Below are 26158 nucleotides of genomic sequence, written 5' to 3'. Positions count from 1 at the left end.
ACGGAGCCTCGCGATCGGGCCGCGCCTGCCGCTGACCCGCGGGGGCCGCCGTCGCTGTCACCGCCCGGGGGGCGGGGCCCAGACTGCGAGCTCGCGGAGAGGGGCGGGGCTCCGCCGCGGGGCTGGACCTATGGGAGCGCGTCCCCTCGGGCCCCGCCCAGGGGGCGGAGCGAGGCGGCGCAGGCGCACGGCGCGCCGGGGCGGGCCCGCTGGCTGGGAAGATGGCGGCGGGACCCCTGGCGGCCGCCGCGGCGCGGGCCTGGGGCGTCCGGAGTGCGCGGGCCGGGGCCGGGCCCGGGGCCGGGCCATGAGCACGCCGCCCTCGCGTCCCCGAGCCGCGGAGCCCGCCCGCGCCCCTCGCCATGGCGCGGCTCGCGGACTACTTCGTGCTGGTGGCGTTCGGGCCGCACCCGCGCGGTGAGTGCCGGGGGCCGGGGACCGGGGAGGATCGGCCGGGGCGGGCGGGCCGAGGCCGCCGGGCCAGCGCCACGGTCGTCCGGGGCACCTGCCGCGCCGGGTCCGGGTCTGGGGAGCCCGGGTCCGAGGCGGGCCGGGCCTGCCGCCGCACTGAGGGCAGAACCGGGTCGGGCAGCGCCCCGGCGTCGCCCGGAAGATGGGAGGGCCCGGGGCGGTCGGCCTCCTGACTCCCAGCTGGGGGGCCGGGCTCTCCGCCTTGGCCGCCTGCCGGGTGGCTCTGCCCCCGGGGCCGCGGTCGTCCGCCGGCGAGCCCCTCTTCTGACGCCCGGCGCCTCCGGCCCGAAGCCAGGCCCGCGCGGGGTGTCTCAGGTCGCGGAGGTTCGGCGGGGTGCAGAAGAGGGCGAGGGGCTCAGGGACGACTTCGCGGAGAGGCGGTGTTTGAGCTGCGGCTGGAGGGTTTCAGGAGGAAATGGGGAGAGAGAGGAGCATTCCTGGCAGAGGGCCTGCCGTCCTCGCGCCCGCAAGCCAAGCCCCGGGTGGGGGACCAGCGGGGCGACTGGTGTCCGCGTCCGGGAGGCCCGTGTCTAGCTAGGGTCAGCGCCCGCGTCTGAGAGCCCTTCAGTCCCGGGGGCAGGAGAAAACAGCCTGACAATGACATCAGCGACATCCGCGGAGACAGCGCCCGGGAGCGAGCTCCGTGTGCCAGGCCCTGCGCAGCCCTTTGTGTGCCTGACCTCACTCCTTCCCCGCAGCCCACCTGCGTCTCTTTGCTGTTGCCCCGTCCACAGCGCAGGCTCAGGGCAGAGGCTGAGCGCCTGGTCTGAGCCCCACAAGGGGCCGGACCGCACCCAGGCTAACCCGGAGCCACGGTGGGCAGTGCGTGTTCTCCAGGGCTGGGGAGGGGATGGCTGTGTGGTCAGGCTGGGCTGAACCCCAACCTATAGTCTAACCAGCTCCTTGTCAGCCTGCTGTCAGTGTCACCATCCAAGACCTAGACTTTGTCTTCCCTTAGCCTGCTGGATCCTGCACACTGCAGACCCTCCTGGGTGCCCTCCCCCTCAGTACTCGCTCCTCTGCTCTGTTTCCATCTGTCTGAATGCATCCCTGACACAGTCAATCATGAGCATGTCTTCTCCTCCAGAGATGAAGTTCATATGGGCAAGAGCCGTTCTGCTCATGGTGGGCTCACCGTCAGTGTTCTGCAGGCCAGAGGGGTGCACGGGGTCCAGGGGGGCCAAGGGGCCGCCCCCATCTGAGGGGACTGGGCTGGGTGCCGGGCAGGGACTCCATGTGCAGAGCAGGCTTGGAGGCTGATGATGCTGAGGGTGGTGTGGGGAGGGTTTGAGGAGGCAAAGACCATGTTGACAGTGGTGGCAGCAGGGTGTGGAGTTGAGGGTGAACGTGAGGGAGGCGAGTGGAGGCATGGGTGGGCTCCATGACAAGCTGGCTGAGACGTGTGTGCTCACCCGGTGCACACCCTGTGTGTGCACTCTGACCAGGATGGGGAAGGCTGGAGCCCACAGTGCCCATTTACCATGAGCGGTGGGAAGAAGGGATTCCCAGGCTCTCCACTGCCTTAGGGGTGGGGGGCTCTGGAGCCCCATAACCACTGCTTGCAGCTGCTGGCCAGCCACCCAGCCTCAGGGCCTCCCTTGGCAGGACTCATCCATCCCTGTGAGGGACAAGCCCACAAGCTGGGATGCTGGCTGTGGAGCCAAGGGCAGAACCAGCCGTGTGGGGGTCAGTGGTCCCTGCTTTGCCACTTGATAGCTCTGTGACCAGTCTTTAGGCTCTCTGCACCCTCAGTTTACTCATCTGGAGATGAGATGAATCACACAGACCTCCTAGGCTGCCATGAGCACGAGATGGACACACTGGTGAAGCTGTTCACACGGGAGGCTCCAGGAAGTGGTGGGTGTCTTATTACTGGCAAGCAGCAGGTGTGCGGACACCCCTAGGCCAGACAGAATGGGCACCTCTGTGGAAGATGGAGGACCCCTGCGTGCTGGCAGGCCTAGGGACATCAGGGCAGGGGGTTGAGAGAGTGGTGGATGTCTTGTCCTTGGCCTGGACCTGGACATCCTGTCCGGAGCTGCTGGGTGCTGAGCCCCAGAGTCTTGCCAGAGGGAGCATCCTAGTTTCATGGTTACCACCTGACAGACTTCTCCAGGCAGGAGGGAGGGAGGGAGTTGGGCGGGACGGGACCCCTTCTTTCACCGAAGAGGGTGCAGGCCCCTCCCTGGTGAGCGGGGACACCTTCTCCACAAGAATATGGGTGCCCTGGGCCTGGTCTGGAAACATCTCAGGTGCCAGGCAGACCACCTCTGTCTGGCTCCTGGCCTGGGAGGGCCCTGGCAATGTCAGCTGATTTAACAACACTGGCCAGTGCTGGGGTATGTCTTTGGGTCCTGGGGGCACACCCTCCCTTTGCCCCAGCATCTGAGAAGACCTACCTTCCATCCCATGGCCTGGCCTCTTCAGTCCTGACTGTGGTGAGCTGGCCACATTGCTGTGCCCCATCCACTCTCCCCACCCATGTACTTGCTTTCCCTCTGGAACAGGTTGAGGCTGTTTGGGGTGGCCTCAGTTGGCTCCCAGCCCCCCCCCCCACTCTGGGAGTCAAAGGGTCCTAGGCCTTGGGTCAGAGCCCACCTGGTCTGACTGAGGGAGGTTGGGGAGTACCCCTGATGAGACATAGCTCCTCGCGTTTCTTTTCTCTCTTCCTGTGGCTGGGCTGGTCCTAGGGCATGTGTACCTCCCTTGCCTCTGCCCACAGTGTGTGCTGGCCCAGGTGGTCCTCCAGGCACCAAGCCTGGCTCTGGTGAAGGGCGCTGCCAGCAGATGACAGAAGGCCTGCCCTGTGTTCCCCTGCCCCTTGTCCAGGCCTTCAGCCCACACGGGACTGGCTGCGGGAATGTGGCTGCGAGAGGAAGCTCTTGTCTCTGTCTGTGTCTCAGGGGACCTAGTGCCCTTACCTCCTGAGGCCCCCGAAAGAGTCCCTCCCTGTGACAGCGGGAATGTGGCTGCGAGAGGAAGCTCTTGTCTCTGTCTGTGTCTCAGGGGACCTAGTGCCCTTACCTCCTGAGGCCCCTGAAAGAGTCCCTCCCTGTGACATACGGCTATGTTGGTCACTGTGGGGTAGGGGCAGCTCTGGTGGGGCAAGGAGCAGCAGCAGGTTACCTCCATGACCACAAGGGCTCCCTCGGGTGGGGGGTACTGGGAGACATGGCAGAACCCACCCCCTGCCCAGGATGGAGGCCCACAGCCAACCTGAAGCCTGGCCCCTGCTAGCACAGAGCTGAGGTGTGGGTTGGGGTCTAAGAGAGGGGTCAGAAGAGACTGGGAGCCAGGGCCTCTCTATCATGTGCCATTCCAGGGAACACCTACCATGGCCTGGAGCACTTGGGGCTCCGGAAACTGCCCTGCACTTTTGACCGAGGAACCTGTTTGCTTGTGGGGTGTGAGTGGAGCGGGCTGTGGGAGGATGGTGTAGCCAGTGGTAGGCACTCAGCAAGCCCTAATTAGGCTGTGGGCTGTGCCAGGCTCAGGTATGCAATGGACACACAGATGTATCTTCTTGCTCATGGAGCTCCCTTCTGGCCTAGCCGGCCAACAGGTGCACCAGGAATCACAGAGAGGTGTGGTGTAGGGAGGCAGGTCCTGGGGATTTCACTGCAGGCCCCAGGCTTGGGCAGGGTGCAGACAGCTGCTTAGAGGAAGACGCTCTTTGGGTTGAGACCTGAAGGTCAAGTTTGGGGTCATCATGGCCCAGAGAAGGTGCTGGTAGGGGGGTGCCTACTTGCCCTGCCCAACCACTGGCCCCCCATAGGTAGTTGGGACAGTTCAAGGATAGTCTGCAGTTGGTTCTTTTTTTTTTTTTTTTTTTTAAATATATCTTGATTGATTTCAGAGAGAGGAAGGAAGAGGGAGAAAGATAGAAACATCAATGATGAGAGAGTCATTGATCAGCTGCCTCCTACATGCCCCCTGCTGGTTATCGAGCCCACAACCCAGGCATGTGCCCTGACCAGGAATCAAACTGAGATCTCCTGGATCCTAGGTCGATGCTCAGCCACTGAGCCACGCCCGTCGGGACTCCAGTTGTTTCTTTGCAGAGTGGAGCCCTGCAAGTGGGGGTTGACGATTCAGACGATGAATGGGGTGGGGAGGGTGGGCAGTAGACGATGGCCAGCTACTCTCTCCACTTCCCTGGGGAAAGAGGCTGCCGAGAGCAGCCCTCCCAGGCCACCTGCCTGCCTGGCCTTGGGAGGGAGGCTGTAGGGCAGAAGTTGTCCCCATTTGTACACACCCCTCTTCCTTCCTCCGCCTGCTGCCTCGTGGCAAGAACTGGGTGAGCCCTGGGTGCCAGCCAGACCTGGGCCCAGATGGTGGTTTGGGGCTGGACACAAGTCAGCCCTCTGGGGAGAGCATGGGGGATGGAGCTATACCTCAGAGCATGCCAACCTGGGCCTGTCAAGGGTGGTCCTTGGAGGTGGACTGGGGACCCTAGGGGCCTTTTTCTTGGTAGGCTGTGGGCATGTATGTAGGTAGGTGTGGCACCAGCAGACACCTGTCCCTCTCCTCCACCTCACTTGTCTGCCACCTCATCTCAGGGTGTCTGTGGTAGGAGGGGGAGGGGAGCAGGAAGCTGAGGTTTTGTGAGTCAGAGTCATGGCTCCTCATCCGCCACCTCCAGCCCAGCAGGAACCTGCCTGCTGCTGATCTTGGTGGTGTTGCCTCCAGGATCCTGGAGGGTGGTCTCCTGAGAGTGATCTTTCTGGACCTCAGGCCTGTCTTGTCCAGCCTTCATGCTGAGTGCCCTCCCCTTACCTGTCTTCCCTGCTCTCTGCTGCTGTGGGCAGTGTTGAAGCTGAGCCGAGCAGAGGGAGGGATCTGGGGATCCTGAGTGAGAGGTGAAGAGGGGAGGCTTTTGTTTTTCCCAGTTCACTGCTGCTGCACTGGGTGGGAGCTGGAGGAGGAACAGACTGGTGTTCCTTCCCCAAGAGCCAGGTGAGGCAAGTGGTCCCCACAGCCTAGTCACACCTCCTGGTTTGGCTCTGTAGGGGATGAGCAAGAGATGGGGGCTGTTGGTGTGATGTTGACCTGAGAGTGGGTCCCTGGGCACAGAGTGGAGTGCGGGAAGTAGACTGAGTGCGGGAAGTAAACGAGAAGCGGCTTAGTGGGGGCCCTGTGGTTCCAAGGAGTTGGAAGGGGTCTCTGGGGAATGCATTGGGAGCTAGCAGTCTGGGAGACAGTGTGCCCATGGGCACAGCAGGAACGTGGGCCTCCTCCCTGGCCGTATCTATGGCTGTGTGCTCAGCAGCCTGCGCCACCCCCTTCAGCGCTCCTCAGAGCTGCTGGACCCCTAGCGCTCGGGCAGGCACTCCTGTGGATGTCCTGTCTCTTAGGCAGTGGGCACAGGTGGTCTTTCCTTTCCCTGCCACAAACAGTGCATGGGAGACCTATGTGCCTTTCAAGGGAGGCCGAGCCCGGAGCAGGGCTGGGCACTGAGCTGCTGGGTGCCCACTCTCCAGGTGCCTACCGCCTGTCAGGCCAGGGGCGTCATGGGGCCTAGCACCTAAGCTGGGGTTAACTGTGGAACAGCCTGGAAGTATTGTCCTGTTGCTGAGTGGGGGGGTGGGGGGGGCTGTGCATCAGCCTGGCGTGTGGCAGGCTGGAGGGGGGTTCTGGCTGGGGGTGTTGACACTGTGGGGCCAGGCCTGCGAATGGGGGCAGGAGCAGGGAGGGACCCTTGTCCCACAGCAAGGGCTTCTCTCTGCTCTCTGGTTGCCCTGGGGTCTGTGGCTGCTTAGTGACCTCTCACAGGACTATTTTTAGGGAAATTATAGGTCTGGGAGCTGAGGCTGGTCTGGTGCCAGATGAGGACGGCAGTGGGGGACGTTTCCACCCAGGGCTTTGAGGTCATCGTGTGAGATCCTTGAGGCTCCTGCTTGGGTGGGGTGTGGGAAGTGGCAGGTGCTCTGACCACCTGCTCCTGTCCTCAGGGAGTGGGGAAGGCCAGGGCCAGATCCTGCAGCGCTTCCCGGAGAAGGACTGGGAGGATAACCCCTTCCCCCAGGGCATCGAGCTGGTGAGTGGGGTGCCGGCTGCTGGGGGCCAGGCCAGCATCCTGCCACCATCCCTGCAGGACTGTGAGGAGCCTCCATGGAGCTGGGCCCCCGCAGGGGACAAGATGTCTGAGCTGCTTTGGAGGGTGGAGGGCAGGGGCACTGGCTTGGCTGGTAGGGTGCTTGGTGCCCACATCATGTCATTCCTCCCTCCTCAGTATAGGGACCATGTCCTTCCTGCATCACAGGGTCCTCACCCCACACAGGCTGTTACTCCCTTTTATAGCGGGGTGGGCTAGGTCAGGAGGCAAGGTGCACCCGGGTGGCCGAGGGAGGTGCTGCTTGCTGCACTGGAGCCTGGTGTCCAGGCCCTGGTTGTGCACATGCTCCATGGCAGGACACAGAGGGAGCTGACTCCTGACCCCTGACCCCTCTCCCCTCGCAGTTTTGCCAGCCCAGCGGGTGGCAGCTGTGTCCTGAGAGGAACCCACCGACCTTCTTTGTTGCTGTCCTCACTGACATCAACTCCGAGCGGCACTACTGTGCCTGCCTGACCTTTTGGGAGCCGGCAGAGCCCACACAGGTCAGCTTGAGGGCTCTGGGGTGCAGCCTGAATGGGGTCGAGCCCCTGCCCCTTCCCCTGGGTATGTCTCCCTGTCTGTGGCTGGTCCTGGTGCCCAACCCTATGGAGTCTGGAGTTCCCGGAGGAGTCATCTGTGTCCTCCCTCTGGGTTCATGGGACCCTGCGCTGTCTCAGGACATCCCTGTGGGGTAAGAGCCAGCTGGGCAAACAGGCTTCTGTCCACAGGAAGCTGTGTGCACTGAGGACGCTGCCGTGAGAGAGGAGGAAGTCAATGAGGGAGGCTCAGGGCAACTGTTACCTGGAGAGCACAGCCCACCAGGCCAGCTGTTCGCTCCCAAGACTCTGGTGCTGGTGTCTCGGCTTGACCACGTGGAGGTGTTCAGGGTGAGGCGGGCAGCCAGGGCATGGGGCAGGACATGGGTGTCTCCCAGCTGCTGCCATTCTCGCCTGTGGCTCTTGCAGAACAGCCTGGGTCTCATCTATACCATTCATGTGGAGGGCCAGGACGTGGGCCTAGAGAACGTGGTTGGCAACCTGCTCACCTGTGTCATCCCCCTGGCCGGGGGCTCACAGGTGGGTCTTGGGGGCAGCTGCTGGGACCCTCCTCGCACCCGTGGCTGCGGGGGTGGGCCTCATAGGCACTCCGAGTCTAGCCTGGGCCAAGCACAGCCCCAGGCCTTGGACACGCGTACATCTTGGTGCTGCCATCAGCTGTCACCTTTTTGGCCCTACCTGTTCGCCTGCATGTCCATGTCTCTCCTGGCTCTCTACCTGGCACCTTCTGTCCTCTTGTTCCTTGGGTGTGCCTGTCTCTGGATGTTGGTGTCAGCCTCTCTGTCCGTGCTCTGTGTGCGGGTGTGTCTAACTGTGTCTCTCTGCCCGTCTGTCCTGTGCAGCTGGACTCTGTTGAGGATGGAGTGGTATGGACTCTTTGTTTCTTCTGCCCACCCTGGCCCATCCCTGCCCCAGGTCAGAGGCCCGTGTTCTCTGCAGCACTGCTCGGGCCAGCAGAGGCTGGTGTGGCCTTTCCCCCCTGCCATACCACTGTCCTGGCCAGTCCCACCTTGGGCTCTGTCAGTCCGCCAGGCCTCCTAAGGCCATGGAGTTCTGGGCTGACACAGGTCTGGTCAGAGCCACTGAGCACCGGTTTCTCTCTTTCAACAGAGAACCATCTCTTTGGGGGTTGGTGACCGGCAGGTCATCCAGACCCCCCTCACTGACTCACTGCCCATCAGCCGCTGCAGTGTGGCCCTGCTCTTCCGCCAGCTAGGTGAGCCTGGCCGTCCCCACGCTGCAAACCCTCCCTTTCCTCCCCTGGCCTGGCGGTCAGAGGTGGAGACTCTCGCTGTGCGTGGGGTGGGGTGGGGTGGGGCCTGCATGCCTGTCCTTTCCCTTTAGGCATCACCAACGTGCTGTCTTTGTTCTGTGCTGCCCTCACTGAGCACAAGGTGCTCTTCCTGTCCCGGAGCTACCAGCGCCTCTCTGATGCCTGCCGGGGACTCCTGGCCCTGCTATTCCCCCTCCGATACAGGTGCCCACCCCATGCCCCCTACCCACTGCCCCTCCGCCCACCTCATCCTCTGTGGGCCCACCACACTGAGCCCTGGCCTGTTACAGCTTCACCTATGTGCCCATCCTGCCGGCGCAGCTCCTGGAGGTCCTCAGCACGCCCACGCCCTTCATCATCGGCGTCAATGCAGCCTTCCAGGCAGAGACCCAGGAGCTGGTGAGGGTCATGCTTGTATCCACCTCACGCTCCAGGCCCTGCTGAGCAGCCTGTGGGTCCCTGACCACTCGCTGTCTTTGGTCCACAGCTGGATGTGATTGTGGCTGATCTGGATGGAGGGACGGTGACTGTCCCTGAGTGTGTGCACATTCCACCCCTGCCGGAGCCACTGCAGAGTCAGACACACAGTGTGCTGAGCATGGTGAGCAGGGCAGGGCAGGGCCACCTGGCCAGAAGGGTGCTCAGAGCCCAGGGCTGATGTGTGGCTGACTGGACCTTCTCTGCTGCTGTAGGTCCTGGATCCAGAGCTGGAGTTGGCAGATCTTGCCTTCCCACCCCCCACGGTGTCCACGGCCTCCCTGAAGATGCAGGTAGGGGTCATGCCCTCCTTGTGCCCTCTCCTCAGGTCTGCTGCCACTGATAGTTGGCTGGCAGCACAAGCCCAGTGTGCCCACCCCTTCAGCTGGCAATGGCCATGTGGGGCATTTCGCTGTCAGGGTACTGTGCAGGAGTGGTGATCAGCACTATGTCAGGGCACCCCTGTGCTCTGGGTGGAGGGAGAGGAGGGTCAGAGGTACCTAGGGAGGCCTGGGAAGGGCAGGCACACACAGGGTTTGGGTTCAAGGAGGTGGAGCCTGGGGTGGGTAGAGAGTGAGGGGCCTCTGTGCAGAGGCCTAGCACTCACCTGCACTCACCTGTGACCCAGGACAAGGAGCTGCGTGCTGTTTTTCTGCGGCTCTTTGCTCAGCTCCTGCAGGGCTACCGCTGGTGTCTGCACATGGTCCGTATCCACCCAGAGCCTGTCATCCGCTTTCACAAGGTAGGTGTTGGGATGGGGGCACAGCGGGACAGGCAGCAGTAAATGCCTGATGGCTGACCTCCTCGTGTACCCCAGGCAGCCTTCCTGGGCCAGCGTGGGCTGGTGGAGGATGATTTCCTGATGAAGGTGCTAGAGGGCATGGCCTTTGCTGGCTTCGTGTCGGAGCGCGGGGTCCCCTACCGTTCTACGGACCTGTTTGATGAGGTGCGTCCCAGCCCCAGCTGGGAGGAACCCCCACCCTCTCCTCTTCCTGGCCAGGGTCTGACACTGCCTCTTCCCACAGCTGGTGGCCCATGAGGTGGCACGGATGCGGGCGGATGAGAGCCACCCCCAGCGGGTCCTGCGTCACATCAAGGAGCTGGCAGAACAGCTCTACAAAAACGTAGGGCAGGCAGCACAGGGGTGGGCTGGCCCAGAGAGGTCACTGTGCTGCCCTAGCCCTGGGAGCCTTGGGAGTCCTGGGCTGCTCACCCATGCCTGCCTATGTCCCCCTAGGAGAACCCATACCCTGCCGTGGCTATGCACAAGGTCCAGAGGCCGGGGGAGGCCAGCCACCTGCGGCGGGCATCCCGGCCGTTCCCCCGGCTGGATGAGGGCATGGTACAGTGGATCATGGACCAGGCCACAGCCAAGATGCAGGGAGCACCCCCAGCCGTGAAGGCCGAGAGGAGGACCACCGTTCCCTCAGGGCCCCCCATGAGTGCGTAACAGGGTGGAGGCCCTGAGTGTGGCCCAGGGTAGGCATGAGGTCAGAGGTGAGTGTGTTCTCTGCTCTCCAGCTGCCATCCTGGAGCGGAACAGCGGGTTCCATGGCAACAGTGCTCGCCGGCTGGAGGTGGTTCGAAATTGTATCTCATATGTGTTCGAGGGGAAGATGCTCGAGGCCAAGAAGGTGAGGGCACTGGGTGCTGGAACACTGGGCTCCAAGCTGGGGTTTCATTCACCTTTGGCAGCTGCAGGGAGTTGGACTGGCAGGAAGGGTGGTGGGTGCCAGCTCTCAGGTCCCTTCCATCCGAGTGTGACTGGACAAGGCCTGAGGAGGTTCAACGAGAGCAGTTTCCTTCAACTTTTAAAAAATTAAGTTCATTGGGATGACGGTTAATAAGATCATAGAGGTTTCAAGTGTACGTTTCTATGACTGTATATTGATCTGTATATTGCATTGTGTGCCCACCACCCAAGTTCGAATCATCTTCCATCGCCATATACTTGGCCCTCTTTACCCTTTACTACCTCCACCCCCCAAAGGTTTCTACTGTTAGGTTTCTTCATCCTTCACTCAAAGAAAGTGTTGACCCACACATGTCATTTTTTAAAAAGTTAACAGAAAAGGGAACCCTCTTACTGCTCTGTCCTTGCGGTGTTCATGACAGCCTGGGGTGTCTCATGACAGCCAGTCAGAGCCCCTCCTGTCTCATAGCTGCATGGTCCCCCCGGGAGGCACCCTGCTCGCGAACTTGCCCCTTCCCCAGGGGCAGTGGGGCTCCTGATTGTTTTACAATGAACAATAGGCTTATGCTTGGACACTGAGGCCCTGGCTGGGCTCGGTGAATGCTGGTGCTCAGGGCCATGGGGCCTCCCAGCAGAGCTGGTCTAGCACTGGCTGGTGAGCGTGCAGTGCTGCGTCCTCCTGTCTCTGCCTACGTGGGCTTTCATGTATGGAGCCCTGAAGCTCCAGTGTCTGGGCATACCTGGCCTGGACAGCTTCTGGGTGTCCTGTGTTTAGAGACTGAGCTCCAGCCCCAGTGCCCTCTGCCCTCCTTGGCTCTGTGCCTTCCTCCTGCCCCTCCAGGGCACAGTTGATGGCCCTGTGTAGGCTCGTGCCCTCATCCCTGTGTTCCGCTATCCCCAGCTACTCCCGGCAGTGCTGAGGGCCCTGAAGGGGCGTGCCGCCCGCCGCTGCCTCACTCAGGAGCTGCATCTGCACGTGCAGCAGAACCGGGCCGTCCTGGACCACCAGCAGTTTGACTTTGTCGTCCGCATGATGAACTGCTGCCTGCAGGTGAGGCGGCGGGTGTGGGGCCCACAGGGAGCCTGGCACTGCCAGTGGGTGGGGGAGGCCCTGGTCTGCAGGTGGGGATCCAGTGGGGAGGCAGGGGGAGAACCCTTGTTGAAGGCGGGTGGGTGCTGGGGTATCCTGCCCTGAACCTCTGAAGAGCCGCAGGCAGCCCTTGGGGAAAGTTCAGGGACTGGTGGGCAGTGATGCCTTGGGAGGTGAGGGCATGGGTGCAGGCTCTAATAGCTCGGCTCTGCTGAAGGACTGCACCTCCCTGGATGAGCACGGCATCGCAGCATCTCTGCTGCCTCTGGTCACAGCCTTCTGCCGGGTGAGTGCTAGGTGGCTGGTGTGTCCCCACCCCATCCCTTCCCACTGCCCCTGCTGACACCCACCTGGTCTCTGTAGAAGCTGAGTCCAGGGGTGACGCAGTTTGCATACAGCTGCGTGCAGGAGCACGTAGTGTGGAGCACGCCCCAGTTCTGGGAGGCCATGTTCTATGGGGATGTGCAGACCCACATCCGAGCCCTCTACCTTGAGCCTGCTGAGGATCGAGACCCCTCCCAGGTGTGTGGAGATCCCCTGGACTGGGATGGAGGGGCTCGCCTGTCCCAGGCTCACCCTTGGTGCTGTGGCAGGTCTGGGAGGTGCCTGCCCAGGAGGAACGCTCAGCCCTGGATGTGGCGTCCGAGCAGCGGCGTCTGTGGCCAATGCTAAGCCGAGAGAAGCAGCAGGAGCTGGTACAGAAGGAGGAGAGCACGGTGTTCAGTCAGGCCATCCACTATGCCAACCGCATGAGCTACCTACTGCTGCCCCTGGACTCCAGCAAGAGCCGCCTGCTACGCGAGCGTGCGGGGCTGGGGGACCTGGAGAGCGCCAGCAACAGCCTAGTCACCAGCAGGTGGGCCGGGCTTCCGTGGGCCTGGGTAGGGGTGGGGCTCGGGTGGGTGAGGCCTGTGCCCACCGTGCCCCTCCTGGCCCAGCATGGCGGGCAGCGTGGCAGAGAGCTATGACACAGAGAGTGGCTTTGAGGATGCAGAGACCTGTGACGTGGCCGGGGCTGTGGTCCGCTTCATCAACCGCTTCGTGGACAAGGTCTGCACAGAGAGTGGGGTCACCAGCGACCACCTCAAGGGGCTGCATGTCATGGTGCCAGGTATGGGGGGTCTGGGTATGGAAACATTCCCCTTGGGCAGTGGGCGTGGCCCAGGGGTGAGGACTGCTGTCTCCCAGACATTGTCCAGATGCACATCGAGACCCTGGAGGCTGTGTACCGGGAGAGCAAGAGGCTGCCCCCTATCCAGAAGGTGCGTGGGGGCCTAGTGGGGCTGTGGCACCAGGGCCTGGGCTGTGTTCTGAGGTGCCACTTCTGTGTCTGAGCAGCCGAAACTGCTGCGGCCACGCCTGCTGCCCGGCGAGGAGTGTGTACTGGACGGCCTGCGTGTCTACCTGCTCCCTGACGGGCGTGAGGAGGGCTCAGGGGGTAGTGGGGGTGGACCCGCACTACTCCCAGCTGAGGGTGCCGTCTTCCTCACCACCTACCGGGTCATCTTCACGGGGATGCCCACTGACCCCCTGGGTAAGCCTTTGGACCCGGCTTCTGCCCCTGAGCCACACCCTGGTCTTTGGAATGAGTAGGACTTTTCCTGCTTCTCCTTCCCCCTCTCAGGGTGCAGGGTCTCTGTGGGACATAGGTCACTGCTCTCCTCCACCTGCCCGGCCACCTTAGCTCTGGGACCCTAAGGCTGTGATCTGTCCCCTCCTGTCCCCCTGACTCTGTGCCTGGCCTGTTGTAAGTGGGGGAACAGGTGGTGGTCCGCTCCTTTCCGGTGGCCGCGCTGACCAAGGAGAAGCGCATCACTGTCCAGACCCCTATGGACCAGTTCGTGCAGGACGGGCTGCAGCTGCGCTCCTGCACATTCCAGGTGGGCCCACGTGAGGGGGCGTGGTGAGGTGGGGTGATCTGCCAGCCTTTGGGGTGCTCCTGTTTCCTCTATGGGCTCTGATCTTTGAGTCCAGTCTGGAGTGTGCTGCACAATCTCAGCACAACCAAAATTTACACAGATTAGGAGGAAGGCAATTAAAAACCATGTTCCTCAGCCTATGGCCACATTGGCAGCTTGGAAAGTGGCCCCTCATGCCTTCTGCTCTGGCGGTGCTCCCTTGGAAGGACGCAGCCCCTCAGGCCCCAGTGCGTCCACAGCGTGATGGAGAGGCAAGGTTGCCCTTCGAAGCTGTGCGCTGGGCCCATCTCCCACCCCTGGGGCCTGTCTGGTCATAAGGTCTTGACCATCCATCTTATTAGGAAGGCACAGGGGCTCCCTATAGGCTCATCTGCCTCTGTGGTCAAGGCCAGGCTCACAGCTGCCCAGACCTTTGAGGCCTTGTGTCTGATACAGCTGCTGAAGATGGCCTTTGACGAGGAGGTGGGGTCCGACAGTGCCGAACTCTTCCGCAAGCAGCTGCACAAGCTGCGGTACCCGCTTGACGTCAGGGGCACCTTTGCATTCACCTTGGGCTCTGCTCACACCCCCAGCCGGCCGCCCCGAACCACCAAGGACAAGGGTGCCTCTCTCAGGTGTGGAGCGGGCCCCAGTGCCAGGGAACCCACCCCTCCCAGAACTGTTGTGTGTGTGTTCAGTGCCTGTCTGCTCACTGGGGACCTTGCACACCCTAGGACCCTGTCCCGGAACCTCGTGAAGAATGCCAAGAAGACCATCGGGCGGCAGTATGTCACTCGGAAGAAATACAACCCCCCCAGCTGGGAGCACCGGGGCCAGCTGCCCCCTGAGGACCAGGAGGACGAGATCTCAGGTGGGGGGCATGGGCAGCCCTGGTGTTTGGGGTGTGAAGACCCTGTGTGTAGTGCGGGGGCTGGCATTTGGGGGGTGACTACTGAGTGCCTGGCCTCCCCTAGTGTCAGAGGAACTGGAGCCCAGCACGTTGACCCCGTCCTCGGCCTTGAAGCCCTCTGACCGCATGACCATGAGCAGCCTGGTGGAGCGGGCGTGCTGCAGGGACTACCAGCGCTTGGGTCTGGGTACACTGAGCAGCAGCCTGAGCCGTGCCAAGTCCGAGCCCTTCCGCATCTCTCCGGTGAACCGCATGTACGCCATTTGCCGCAGGTGAGTGGCTGGCATGGGGCTACCACATCCAGTTGGGTGGCCTCAGGAAGCCACAGGGCTGGGGACTGCCCTTGGCCTGTCACCTCTGCATGGCCAGTTACCTGCATGCCGCCTCATCTCACACTCACCTTTTCACAGCTACCCGGGGCTGCTGATTGTGCCCCAGAGCGTCCAAGACAACGCCCTACAGCGCGTCTCCCGCTGCTACCGCCAGAACCGCTTCCCTGTGGTGTGCTGGCGCAGCGGGCGCTCCAAGGCCGTGCTCCTGCGCTCCGGGGGCCTGCACGGCAAGGGTGTTGTCGGGCTCTTCAAGACCCAGAACACGCCTTCTCCAGGTACCCTCCCTCATTCTCACACATGCCCTGTGTCCCGTGCCCTGTGCCTGTGCCTGCTGCAGCTCCCCCTCCTCCCCCAGGCCAGTCCCAGGCGGACTCCAGCAGCTTGGAGCAGGAGAAGTACCTGCAGGCTGTGGTCAGCTCCATGCCCCGCTATGCTGATGCATCGGGACGCAACACCCTCAGTGGCTTCTCCTCGGCCCACATGGGCAGCCATGGTGAGGGGTGCTTGAGGGTGGGAGGGCATTTGGGGGCCGTGGTGACATGTGTGGAGGGTATGCCAGTGAGGGGCGGAATGTTTGGGCTATAAGATGAGGGAGCAGGCTCAGCATAGGACCAGGTAAGTGCCCTGGCTGAGCCCTTGCTCCGACCATTCCTCTCTCCCACCCTGCTGAGCTCCTTGACTTCCTGGCCATCTCTGGAGACAGCTCTCAAAACCCCTGTCTGGTCCCTGACCCTCCTCCATCTTCCCCCTGTGTCTCCATGGCCCACTCTCCGTCCAGACCATCTTAACTCTTGGCCTTTCTTGTTATCTGTCCTGGTCCCTGGGGCCTTGTCTGCACTCGTTTGCCTGTCCCTGTCCCCACCATGGGCCCCTCAGTGCACACTGGACCCGCTGTCCCAGGTGAATCCATGCCAGCAGGACTCTCCCTGCCTGTGTCCACACCCAGCTCTGCCCGTGAGCCTGCACCTCTCCTGATGGCCCCTGTCCTGCATGGTGGAGTCCTATCACCCTAGTTTGCAGAAAAGGCACCAGGCCCTAAAGGTGGGATAAGGGCCTAGGGGCCATCAGTGGACCCTGCCCCTTGCTGCAGGGACACTGGTGCATGGTGGCCCCCAGAGGAGCTGGGTGATTCTAGAGCATGTGCTGCGGTCCATGAAGGTGGGTGGCCCCTATAGAGGGGTAGCCTGCCCTCCTGGGGCAACAGGCGGGGAATCAGTTGAGGTAAGGCAGGTGGGTGCTGGGCACAGGGAAAGGCTCAGGCAGGAGAACCACCCACAAGGGCCTCATTCTGTAATGAGGGCAGAGAGTCCTTCTTGGGGGCCTCACTCCAAGGCATTACTTCTGAACCCCACCTGGTCTCATACGCTTCTGCCTGACCCTGGCCCCCCCATGTCCTCCTACCTTGTCTAACCCTGTCTCCCTTTCTCCCCCATCTGCCTCCATTTCCTCCATCTGACCCCCTCCCTATCTGACCCCGTCTCCATCTGACCTGTCTCCCCATCTGATCTCTTCTCCCCCTGCTGTCATGGCTCAGAGTGGGTAGGTATCACATGAAGGGCCACTTCTCCATGAGCCCCACCCCCACTGGTGCAGATGTTACGTGGTGGTCATGTACTGGTCAGGCCTTCCTGGTTCCCTTCATCCCTCCCTTTGTGCTTATCTGCATTTTTCTCTGCAGTTAATGCGCTGCATTGACAGGTGGGTTTGGGGGACTAGTGGCACCACCCACGGGCCAAGCCTTCCAGAAGTCCGGGTGTCATCCTTGATTTTTCCACTCTGCTCACCCTGAGTCCTCTGAACTGACCACCTAAGTCTGCTGTCCTCCCTGCTGCCCCGTCCTCACCTGGCCCAGACCCCACCACTGCTTCCTATGGAGGAGGGGCTCTAGAGCACCTGAGGGCCTTGCCCTCCCCAGTGAGACCTGAGGGTCCCCACACACCCCACACCTGCCCCCATGGCACTCCCTCTGCTGTCTCAGCAGCCTCCCTACCAATCTGACCCAGCTCACACTTCACTGGGCTCCATGCCCCACCTATCATCACTTGCTGGGCACTCGTGATTGCTCGTGGGATGTCCTAGGGACAGCCAAACTGATGTCCACCCCTCTGGGGGCACAGATCTTGCCCCCTCTCGCTCCTCTGCCAGGAGTGTCGCTCTCTAGTTCCAGTGGCCTTTGGTTTCCCAAACATCAGAGTCTGTCTTTAAGTACGTCTTGTGGCTACACTGTTGCGCTGCCACCCACAGCTCCAGAGCTTCTGAATGGCGTCCTCCCCACAGGATCTTTCCTCCCCTGGTGCCTGCACCTCCCCTGCTGTCACCTGGGCATTTCTGACCACAAAGCCCACTAGTGCTGCCTCCTGGTTTCCCCCAAGTTCAGGGTGTGGGCTGTCCCCCTCATTGCTCACCTCAGCTATACGTGGGTTCCAGTCCAGGCTCTGTCCACGTCACAAGGACACACTGTGTCCTCACTGTGAGTGACTGTGCCTCCTGCCCCCAGTGTGGAGGGGCTGGTTTGGGGCTTGTCTGTGGAGACTGCTGTGGTGGGCAGGGGACCATGTCCCTGCTGCCTTCTCTGCAGAGGCAGGTGAGCAGGGCTGGACACAGGCTCTGGAGCCGCTGCCTCTCGAGGTTCCCTGTACCTCTAGTTGGGCCAACCCAGCCCATGAGCCTTAGGCCTTGCCCTCCTTTGCAGGCAGCACCACTCAGCCTGGGGCTGGGGCTGGGCCAGCCTCTGACCTCAACTGAACAGTTCTTTCTGCTTGAGGGCTGGGAGCTCCAGGGGTCTGGGCTTTCCCATTGCTGCTGTGTGCTGGGCAGAGGCCACTTGGTGGGATGTACTGTGAGCTGCTTGGGGCTGTGCCTGTGGGGTCCGAGGGTCCAGGGATGGGTCATAGAGGATGTATTTGAAAGAGTCCAGGGTTCCTGTCTCCTCTGACCCTGTCTGCCTCCAGCCCTCTGCTTCTTGGCTTGTCTCTCAGGGGCCCAGAGGGCCTTGGTGCTGACTCCTGCTGTCTGGGGGGCCCCTGAGGGGCTTGGTGGGAACCCAGCCCTGTACTGGGCCCCTTTGGGCCACAAGATCCCCACACTGGGCATACACGCGGACCTGGGCCAGGCCTGAGCCTTCTCTCTGCTGTGCCCCCAGTGCCCAGCCCCAGAGCCAGGGTCACCACGTTGTCCAACCCCATGGCGGCCTCGGCCTCCAGACGGACTACGCCCCGAGGTACCGTACCATCCTTTCAGGCTGGCTCCCCCACACCTGGCACAGATGCCCACGTGTGACTGAGTCGTCGTGGGCACTAACGTCCCCCACGCCTGCCACTAACGGCCCTATGCAACAGACCAGCATAACCCAGCCCTCCCACAGCCCTCGGCACTAACATCCTAGCACCCAAGTCCTGCCCCCACCCCAACACCAGTGCAGGCACAGCCCCGCAGGGTCCTGCTGACCTCCCCGTGCCCCTTGGGAGCTCAGCTCCAGGTAAGTGGTGCCCTGTCCCAGCTCGAGTGCTCACCTGGTTTCTCTGTGCAGGTAAATGGGGCAGTGTTCGGGCCAGCGGGCGCAGTGGTGGGCTCGGTGGTGATGTGGGCTCCCGGCTAGCAGGCAGAGACACGCTGAGCCCCCCCCAGGCCAACGGGGCTCCCCCGGACCCAGGCTTTCTGCGGCCCCAGCGTGCAGCCCTCTATATCATCGGGGACAAGGCTCAGCTCAAGGTGACTGAGGTGGGGTATGGGGCCCGGTGGGGACCTGGACCTGGGCACTTCTCACCTGCCTGGCCTCCTCCAGGGTGTGCGGCCAGACCCCCTGCAGCAGTGGGAGCTGGTGCCCATTGAGGTGTTCGAGGCACGGCAGGTGAAGGCCAGCTTCAAGAAGCTGCTGAAGGCCTGCGTCCCCGGCTGCTCTGTCTTCGAGCCGGGCCCAGCCTCCTTCCTGCGCTCACTGGAGGACTCGGAGTGGCTGACCCAGGTCTCTGCACTGCCACTGCCCCTGCCCCCACTGCGGCCGAGGGCCGCCTGGGGGTGAGGAGATGGGGAGGGGCTATTGGGTCCCCTCAGGTGCTGGGCCCTTCACTCACCTGTTGCCAAGGGTAGACGAGGACTCTTAGCTCACTTACCCAACAGTACTGGGCCCTGGGAGAGGGTGATGGCTACTTCTACCTGGGTGGTGGAGAGAGGCCAGGCCTTTTGTATCAGGGTCACTGCTCTCCTTTGGGGGCAGGGGTGGCTGGGCATCCCAAGGATGGGCAGCCTCTTCAGTTCTGGGGGGCTTGGGAGGGTGGAGGTAGCAAAGGTTAGCTGTCCAGAGCAGACCATGTTCATCACCATGCCCACCTTGCGGGCTGCCCCAGGTGCAGTGTCCGCGTGGCCACCACTCCTACAACATGTGGGTCTCCGACCTGGTTGGGGGCTGGTGTCTGAGGGCTCCTGGTCCCTGCAGATCCACAAGCTGCTGCAGGTGTCAGTGCTGGTGGTGGAGCTCCTAGACTCGGGCTCCTCCGTTCTGGTGAGCCTGGAGGACGGCTGGGACATCACCACCCAGGTATGCAGTGGCCCACAGGGCGGGGGTACCTGGGTGCCCTGGGCAGCCTCCTGAGTGCTGATGGTGCTGGCAGGTGGTGTCCCTGGTGCAGCTGCTCTCGGACCCCTTCTACCGCTCGCTGGAGGGCTTCCGCCTGTTGGTGGAGAAGGAATGGCTGTCCTTCGGCCACCGCTTCAGCCACCGTGGGGCCCACACCCTGGCCGGGCAGAGCAGTGGCTTCACACCCATCTTCCTGCAGTTCCTGGACTGTGTGCACCAGGTGAGCAGGTGGCCATGGTGGAAGGATGAGTCCCGGGTCCTGGTCCCTGGCTCCTGACTCCTGACCCGCACCCCACACAGGTCCACCTGCAGTTCCCCATGGAGTTCGAGTTCAGCCCCTTCTACCTCAAGTTTCTTGGCTACCACCACATGTCCCGCCGCTTCCGGACCTTCCTGCTGGACTCGGACTATGAGCGCATAGAGCTGGGTAGGGCACAGGTGCTGGTTGGGGGCAGGGGTGCGGGGGACTGGCTGGCGGGGCTCAGTGCTGCCCCCTGCAGGGCTGCTGTACGAGGAGAAAGGGGAGCGCAGAGGCCCACAGGCCTGCAGGTCTGTGTGGGAGTATGTGGACCGGCTGAGCAAGAGGACACCTGTGTTCTACAACTACATGTACGCGCCCGAGGATGCGGAGGTGAGCTGGGCAGGGCGTGGTTGGGCAGGTGGGCTCCTCCTGGCCCAGCTCCTCATGCCATGCCTGCTCCCAGGTCCTGCGGCCCTACAGCAACGTGTCCAACCTGAAAGTGTGGGACTTCTACACTGAGGAGACGCTGGCTCAGGGCCCCCCCTATGACTGGGAGCTGGCCCAGGGCCCCCCGGAGCCCCCGGAGGAAGAGCGGCCGGACGGGGGTGCTCCCCAGAGCAGGCGCCGAGTGGTGTGGCCCTGCTATGACAGCCATCCGCGGACCCAGCCCGATGCTATCTCACGCCTGTTGGAGGTGCGTATGACCCCCACCCACACACATGCCCTCAGACACAGGGCGTGCGTGTGTGTGTGTGTCAGTCCAGCGGCCCTGCCCTTCACCTACCTACAAACTGCCTGCAAGCCTGCAGTGACCATGGCGACCTGGGGCCCTGCCCTGCACGCAGCAGTAGTGACTGGGGGCTTTTGTCATGAACCCCAGGGTGCTCCAGGCCTGTGCACTTTCCCTGGTTGCCTGTGGGGTAGGCCCTGAGGGAAGACAAGGTTTTCCCAGCCCATTGGTGGCTCCAGCAACTGATGTGAACAATGGCTCTTCTGGTTCACCTGCTTCAGAGAGAACCATGCCTTTGGGCCTGCAGCTTGGGGTTGATATTTGGGCCTTCTCTCCTCGGAGGTCATGTCTGCTCTGTCTCAGGAATCAGGATCCATTGGGGCTGAGGCCTTGGGACAGGGAAAGAGCCCTCTGCTAGGGGGTGTGGGTGTGGAGGCTGGAGTGATACGGGGGCCACCTTGCAGCAGCTAGAACTCACAGTGGCCAAGCAGTCAGGAGGCCGTGGGGCATGGGGAGGTTGGCACTCCCCACCATGGACGTGAGTGGCTTTGGGGGAATATCTAAGCATCGTGGGGCTTCTGTTTCCTCGTGGGGAGAGTAGAGATGCTAATGCAGGGAGGTGGTACAAGCCAATAGGTGATAGGCTTCAGCAGTGCCGCCCTGGGCCTGGCCTGGAGGCACCTCCCCCAGGGGCTGGAGGGGCACAGGGTCCCAGCTTTGTGGATGAAGGTGACCCACAAGCACAGAGAACAGAAGAGAGTCTCTATCCCTGGTGATACTAATAGACTTGGAGTCTGGAATGGATTGTGCCACTGACTTCCTTAAAACCAACATCGCTGTGTGGCTGTTTTTGTCAATACTTTGACCTCGACTGGTCTGTCTTTACAGTTAACAGGAGTTTCTAAAATGTGGTTGGGTCTTTTCATTTATTCTGATGGTTTCTGTCTTTCATTGGAATTTTTAGTCCATTTATACTTAATTATTCGTGTGGTTTGGCTGAAGTCGAGCTTCTTGCTCTTTTCTATTTATCTTTTATTTTTTTGCTCCTTGTCGTCCTCCCTAACAGTTATTTTTAGTATTCCATGTTACCTGCTTTATTAGGCTTTTGAGCTACACCTCTGTGTTATTTTTAGTGGTTGTGAGGGACCTCAGTCCCTTATCCACCCATGGTTTCAGTTACCTGTGATCAGCCATCGCCCAGGAATATTAAGTGAAAGATTCCAGAAACAATTCATAAGCTTTAAATTGCGCATTCTGAGTTGCATGATGAAGTCTCGCACCATCCTGCTCCGTCCCACCCAGCACAAGAATCCTCCCAGTCCAGCAGCTCCCCGTGGTAGATGCGCCCGCCCGTTACCATGGGAGCCGTCTTGGTGGTCAGGGTGGCTGTGGCAGTATCAGTGCTTGTGCCAAAGTCACCCTTGTTATTAAATACTTGCCCCAAAGCCATTCATGTAACTTCTATTACAATACTGTTATAATTGTTACATTTTATTATTGTTGGTAATCTCTTTGCCTAAGTTATAAGTTAGAATTTACCGCAGGTACCTGTGTACAGGAGGAGACAGTGATAGTTTGCTCTGTTCATGGTTCAGGCACCCACTGGGGTCCCAGCACGTGTCCCGTGGGGAAGGGGGTCGCTGAACAGTCTGTCTTGGATTCTGTTGTGGCGCCTGCGCACGGAGCCGTTCAGCAGTGTCCCCCGACTCGCCCCTTTCTGTGTGTTGTGCAGTTGTCGGCATACAGTTGACTATCACCTGTGATACGAATACACAGTATGGATGGTGTTGACGTAGTCGCCTGGTTTTAAAGAGATTAGGAAAGGGGGAGAAAGCCTGTGTTTGCCGTTTTCAGTGTTGTGCGGGTCTGCCAGCGAGTTTCCTCAGCTTTTTACCTGGAAATGCCTGTGTCATGCCTTCGTTTATTATAGGGCGTTTTCTTTGGATAGAGAATTCTAGGTCGACAGCTTTTCACACACAATGGTTTAACTATGTCACCCCAGATGTTTCCTGGGTGCTTTCTTACGCTTGTAAACTGCACATGATGTCCCCTTTCCTTCTCTTACAATCTGTAAGATTTTTCTCTTCACCTTTAGTTTCAACAGTTTGACCATCCTGTGGCTTCTCTCCGTGTGCTTTCTGTTTGGAGCTCTTTAAGCATCTTAGATCTATGGATGATAGTTTTCATCACGTTTAATACATTTTAGGCTATTATTTCTTTTAAAAGTGTTTTTTTTTCTGCACAGTCTCCCTTCTACCCTCTGGGTCTTTATTATCCCATAGGTCACGGAGGCTTTTGTTTCTCTCCAGTCTTTCCTCTCTGCATTTCATTTTGGTGATTTCTACTACCGTGTCGTCAAGTTCATTTCACTTTTCTTTCTTATATTTATGTGCTCTTAAGCCTATATAATGAGTTTTTTGTTTTAGATATTTTTCAGCTCTAGAATTTCCTTTTATAAAAAAAAAGTTTTATTCTCTGCAGGGTCCCCATCTTTTCAACCATTATGTCATCGTTTTCTTTAAATCTTAAACATATTGATAACTTTTCCATTTCTTGCATGGTAATTACAATACCGATGTCATTTCTGGGTCTGTTTCTTTTGACTTTTCCCCTAAGGACAGATCTCACTTTCCTGCCTTTTTGCTTGTCTGATAATTATTCCATAAGCTAGGCACCGTGGGCTCCGCGTTGTGGAGCCATTGGTACTGTGCTGTTCTGTAGTCTTGAATTTTATTCTTGCAGTTAATGAGTTCGTGTGTCAGCTAGGTCTTTCCTGGGGTTGTTTCAAGCTTTGTTAGGGCAGCTGTAGAGACACCTTCACTCTAGGTTCCAAGGAGCCCTGCTCCGAAGACATGGCCTCTCCCGGGTTTCCGTCGAAGGTTTAGTATGTTCATCAGGGAGCCTCCACTCTGGCTGTTTGGCATTCCTCCGTCTCCCTGCAGTGTGGAACCTCCAGAATTTGGATTTAGCTCACAGCTTCTTAGTAGCTGCCGAGGCCTTGTGACATCTTGCCTGGCACAGGGCAGTTTAATTTGGCCACTCAGGAGACCTCAGTGTGTTTCTAGAGCTCTTCTGTGCTAGTCCCTCCTCTCCCTTGCCACCCTGCAGACCCAGGGACATCAGCCTCCCCAGCCTCCCATTGCTGCCTCCTCAGCTCAGCAAGACTCAGTGCTTGGCTCGGACTCTGTCTCCCCACAGGGTGGCCATGGCCCCTGGTGTCACCCTGTCTCAGGGCCTCCGTGCCCCACTTCTTGTCCAGCCCATGGTTGTTTATGGTGGGCTAGTCAGGGACTGATCCTTGTCGTGGCTGGAGGTGGAGGTCCAGCCATTTCTGTGTTGAAGTAAGCTGGCAGTTTCACTGTGGCATTTTTGAAGAGAACATGTCCTTTTTCTGATAGCTTGTGGGATTTTTTCCCTTTGTATTTCAGCCGTTTTTCTGTAATACCCTGTTTGGGGCTTGTCGTGCTCTTGATTGTGTTGTGTGGTGCCTCTTGCTAGTTTGGTAAAGCATCCAGTGCTGTCTCTAAATGCTGATATTGTGCATTCTCCCATCCTGCCTTCTGTCCTCAGGTATGCATGTGTCAGAAAGGTCTTACTGTCTCGCTTTTCTGTGTTTTCTTTCCTTTTGTCTTTTCATGTTCCAGGCTGTGTCCTTTCTTCTGAGTAATGTTAGTTCACTAATTCTTCCCAGGAACTGCAGCGGCTGGAGACAGAGTTGGGCCGACCCCCTGAGCGCTGGAAGGACGCCTGGGATCGGGTGAAGGCCTCGCAGCGCCTCGAAGGCCGGCCAGACGGACGTGTGAGCGGGGGTGGGTGTGGGGGGCTGGGTGGGCTTCCTGCCAGGAGGAGGTGGAGGCGCCCGGCACTGACACAGGCCCCATCTCCTGATCCCAGGGCACCCCCAGTTCCCTGCTGGTGTCCAGTGTACCCCACCACCGCCGCTCGCTGGGTGTGTACCTGCAGGAGGGACCTGTGGGCTCCACCCTGAGCCTCAGCCTGGACAGTGACCAGAGCAGCGGCTCGACCACCTCCGGCTCCCGCCAGGCCGCCCGCCGCAGCACCAGCACCCTGTACAGCCAGTTCCAGACATCTGAGAGTGAGAACAGGTGTGAGGGCACCACCTGCTGCAGTGTGGGTACTTCTGAGCTGGGGGGTTCTGGGTGGCTCTCAGATCAGGGGGCAGGTTCCTTTGGGGAGCTTCTAGTTCTCAGGTGGAAGGATTTGTGGGGACATGATGGTGGCCTGAGCCTCAGCTCACAGTTGCTGGGGAGAAGCAGGTGGGCTCGGAAAGGGTTTGGGATGTAGAACCTGTGACCATAGCCCAGCCAAGGTGGCTGCAGAGCAGAGGGATGGGGCTGTGGGTACCATGAGTGCAGGCAAGGTGCCAGGTGAAGTTGAAGTAGATTCCAGGTGAGGCCAGGGCCTGGCAGGCTGCATCCCACCCTCCCTCCAGGGCCTGGGGGAGCCATGTTGCCACAGCCACCTCCCCAGACTTGCCTGCTGCATGTTCCTCCTGCCCTGCATGTGGTGCTGCTTCATACCCCCGAGGCTCTATATGGGACCATGTGTCTGTCACGTGACAGCTGTTGGGGACCCTTCTCCACCTTTCTGGGCACAACCCCACGGCTTCTTTGGGGGCCACTGGCCAATGCTCCAGCCTTGGGTTAGTTTGGGAGCAAGGGCCTTGGTCTTGCTGCCAGGACTGCGCCACAGGGGGCGGGGGGGGGGGGCAGGTGCTGTGGACTGGGCCTGGCTGGGCCCTGATGGCTGTCCTGGCCCCGGTTCCACCACAAATGCAGGTCTTATGAGGGCACCCTCTACAAGAAGGGGGCCTTCATGAAACCCTGGAAGGCCCGCTGGTTTGTGCTGGACAAGACCAAGCACCAGGTGAGTGATCAGTGGGCAAAGGGTGGGGAGGAGGCTGGGGGACCCTGCCCTGACTTCCTGTCCCCCCCCTCAGCTGCGCTACTATGACCACCGCGTGGATACGGAGTGCAAGGGCATCATTGACCTGGCGGAGGTGGAGGCTGTGGCACCTGGCACTCCCACCATGGGCGCTCCTAAGACCGTGGATGAGAAGGCCTTCTTTGACGTGAGCTTTGGCTAGTGTGTAGGAGAGGGGCGGGCGGGCTCCACGGGGTGGGGCCGTGGAGTCAGCTACCCATCCTCCCCAGGTGAAGACGACTCGTCGTGTTTACAACTTCTGTGCCCAGGACGTGCTGTCGGCCCAGCAGTGGGTGGACCAGATCCAGAGCTGCCTGTCAGACGCCTGAGCCCAGCCCTGCTTGGCTGCTCTGCGTCCAGTTACAGACCACTAGGGGTGGGCAGGGCCCCCCGGCCATGTTTACAGCCCCCACCCTTGACAGTATTGAGGCCCAGCCCCCAAACTTGTGTGTACAGCCCCTGCCCGCCCCACCCTGCCCACCCCGCCCGCCCGGCCAGCTCTAACTTATTTCGGAGTCTTGGCTGAGCGCCGGCCGGGAGGCGCCATGGTACAGCCCTCATGGTGGGCCTGTAAATAGCCCAGCCCCGTCCGCGTGGTGGCCCCGGCCGGCCCGCAGGCAACCTGTTCCTACAACCAGAGTCTATAAAGAGAACTAACTATGTGCCACGCGCCTGCGTCTCCTCAGCTCGCCTAGGGGCCCCTCCCACCACCCACTCAGTCCAGTACCGGGGTCTGCTGTGTGGGGGCCCAGTGCTGGTGCCAGGTTGTCCTCAGCCCTGGAGCCGGCACAGCCTGAGGGGAAGATCTCCCTGCTGTTGTGAAGAGGGAGTAGTTTCCATAAGGGGAGGCGGAGTCGGTCACTCGTGTGGCT

At 60.6% G+C, this 26158-nt stretch overlaps 1 protein-coding gene across 3 annotated transcripts; it reads left to right on the top strand.

The window, feature by feature from the left end:
• Nucleotides 1-314: 314 nt before the first annotated feature.
• Nucleotides 315-25948, top strand: SBF1 (SET binding factor 1). Of its 3 annotated transcripts, XM_087815004.1 has the most exons (41): nt 315-417; nt 6423-6508; nt 6931-7068; nt 7294-7452; nt 7531-7641; nt 8233-8338; nt 8467-8599; nt 8686-8794; nt 8883-8996; nt 9088-9165; nt 9501-9614; nt 9690-9818; nt 9898-9996; nt 10110-10314; nt 10394-10506; nt 11467-11616; nt 11873-11941; nt 12019-12177; nt 12249-12511; nt 12594-12766; nt 12844-12917; nt 12994-13189; nt 13408-13535; nt 14010-14188; nt 14288-14424; nt 14528-14735; nt 14874-15070; nt 15151-15288; nt 17938-18015; nt 18325-18506; nt 18580-18759; nt 19231-19332; nt 19406-19591; nt 19672-19798; nt 19872-20002; nt 20076-20306; nt 24034-24141; nt 24237-24448; nt 25142-25229; nt 25303-25434; nt 25517-25948. In XM_087815004.1, the coding sequence occupies exons 1-41, from the start codon at nt 363-365 to the stop codon at nt 25613-25615; spliced, it is 5676 nt and encodes a 1891-aa protein (XP_087671130.1). In that variant the 5' UTR covers nt 315-362; the 3' UTR covers nt 25616-25948. The 3 variants fall into 3 exon arrangements, with proteins under 3 accessions (XP_087671130.1, XP_087671131.1, XP_087671132.1); XM_087815005.1 differs by lacking the exon at nt 17938-18015; XM_087815006.1 differs by lacking the exon at nt 315-417 and having other exon boundaries at nt 6418-7068; nt 7536-7641.
• The last annotated feature ends 210 nt before the right edge of the window (nt 25949-26158 follow it).

This window comes from Miniopterus natalensis, chromosome 2, assembly GCF_054644295.1.
Source record: "Miniopterus natalensis isolate mMinNat1 chromosome 2, mMinNat1.hap1, whole genome shotgun sequence".
NCBI classification, from domain to species: Eukaryota; Metazoa; Chordata; class Mammalia; order Chiroptera; family Miniopteridae; genus Miniopterus; species Miniopterus natalensis.
Note: the sequence above shows the minus strand (reverse complement) of the source record. Positions and strands in the feature narration are given on the sequence as shown.

Bases quoted from the DNA above. Each gene is read 5' to 3' on its own strand.
- SBF1 (XM_087815004.1), top strand. From the start codon at position 363: ATGGCGCGGCTCGCGGACTACTTCGTGCTGGTGGCGTTCGGGCCGCAC. The intron at 15,289-17,937 runs GTGAGGGGTGCT...CTGTGCCCCCAG, and splicing joins GGCCCACATGGGCAGCCATG to TGCCCAGCCCCAGAGCCAGG. The intron at 24,449-25,141 runs GTGTGAGGGCAC...CCACAAATGCAG, and splicing joins ACATCTGAGAGTGAGAACAG to GTCTTATGAGGGCACCCTCT.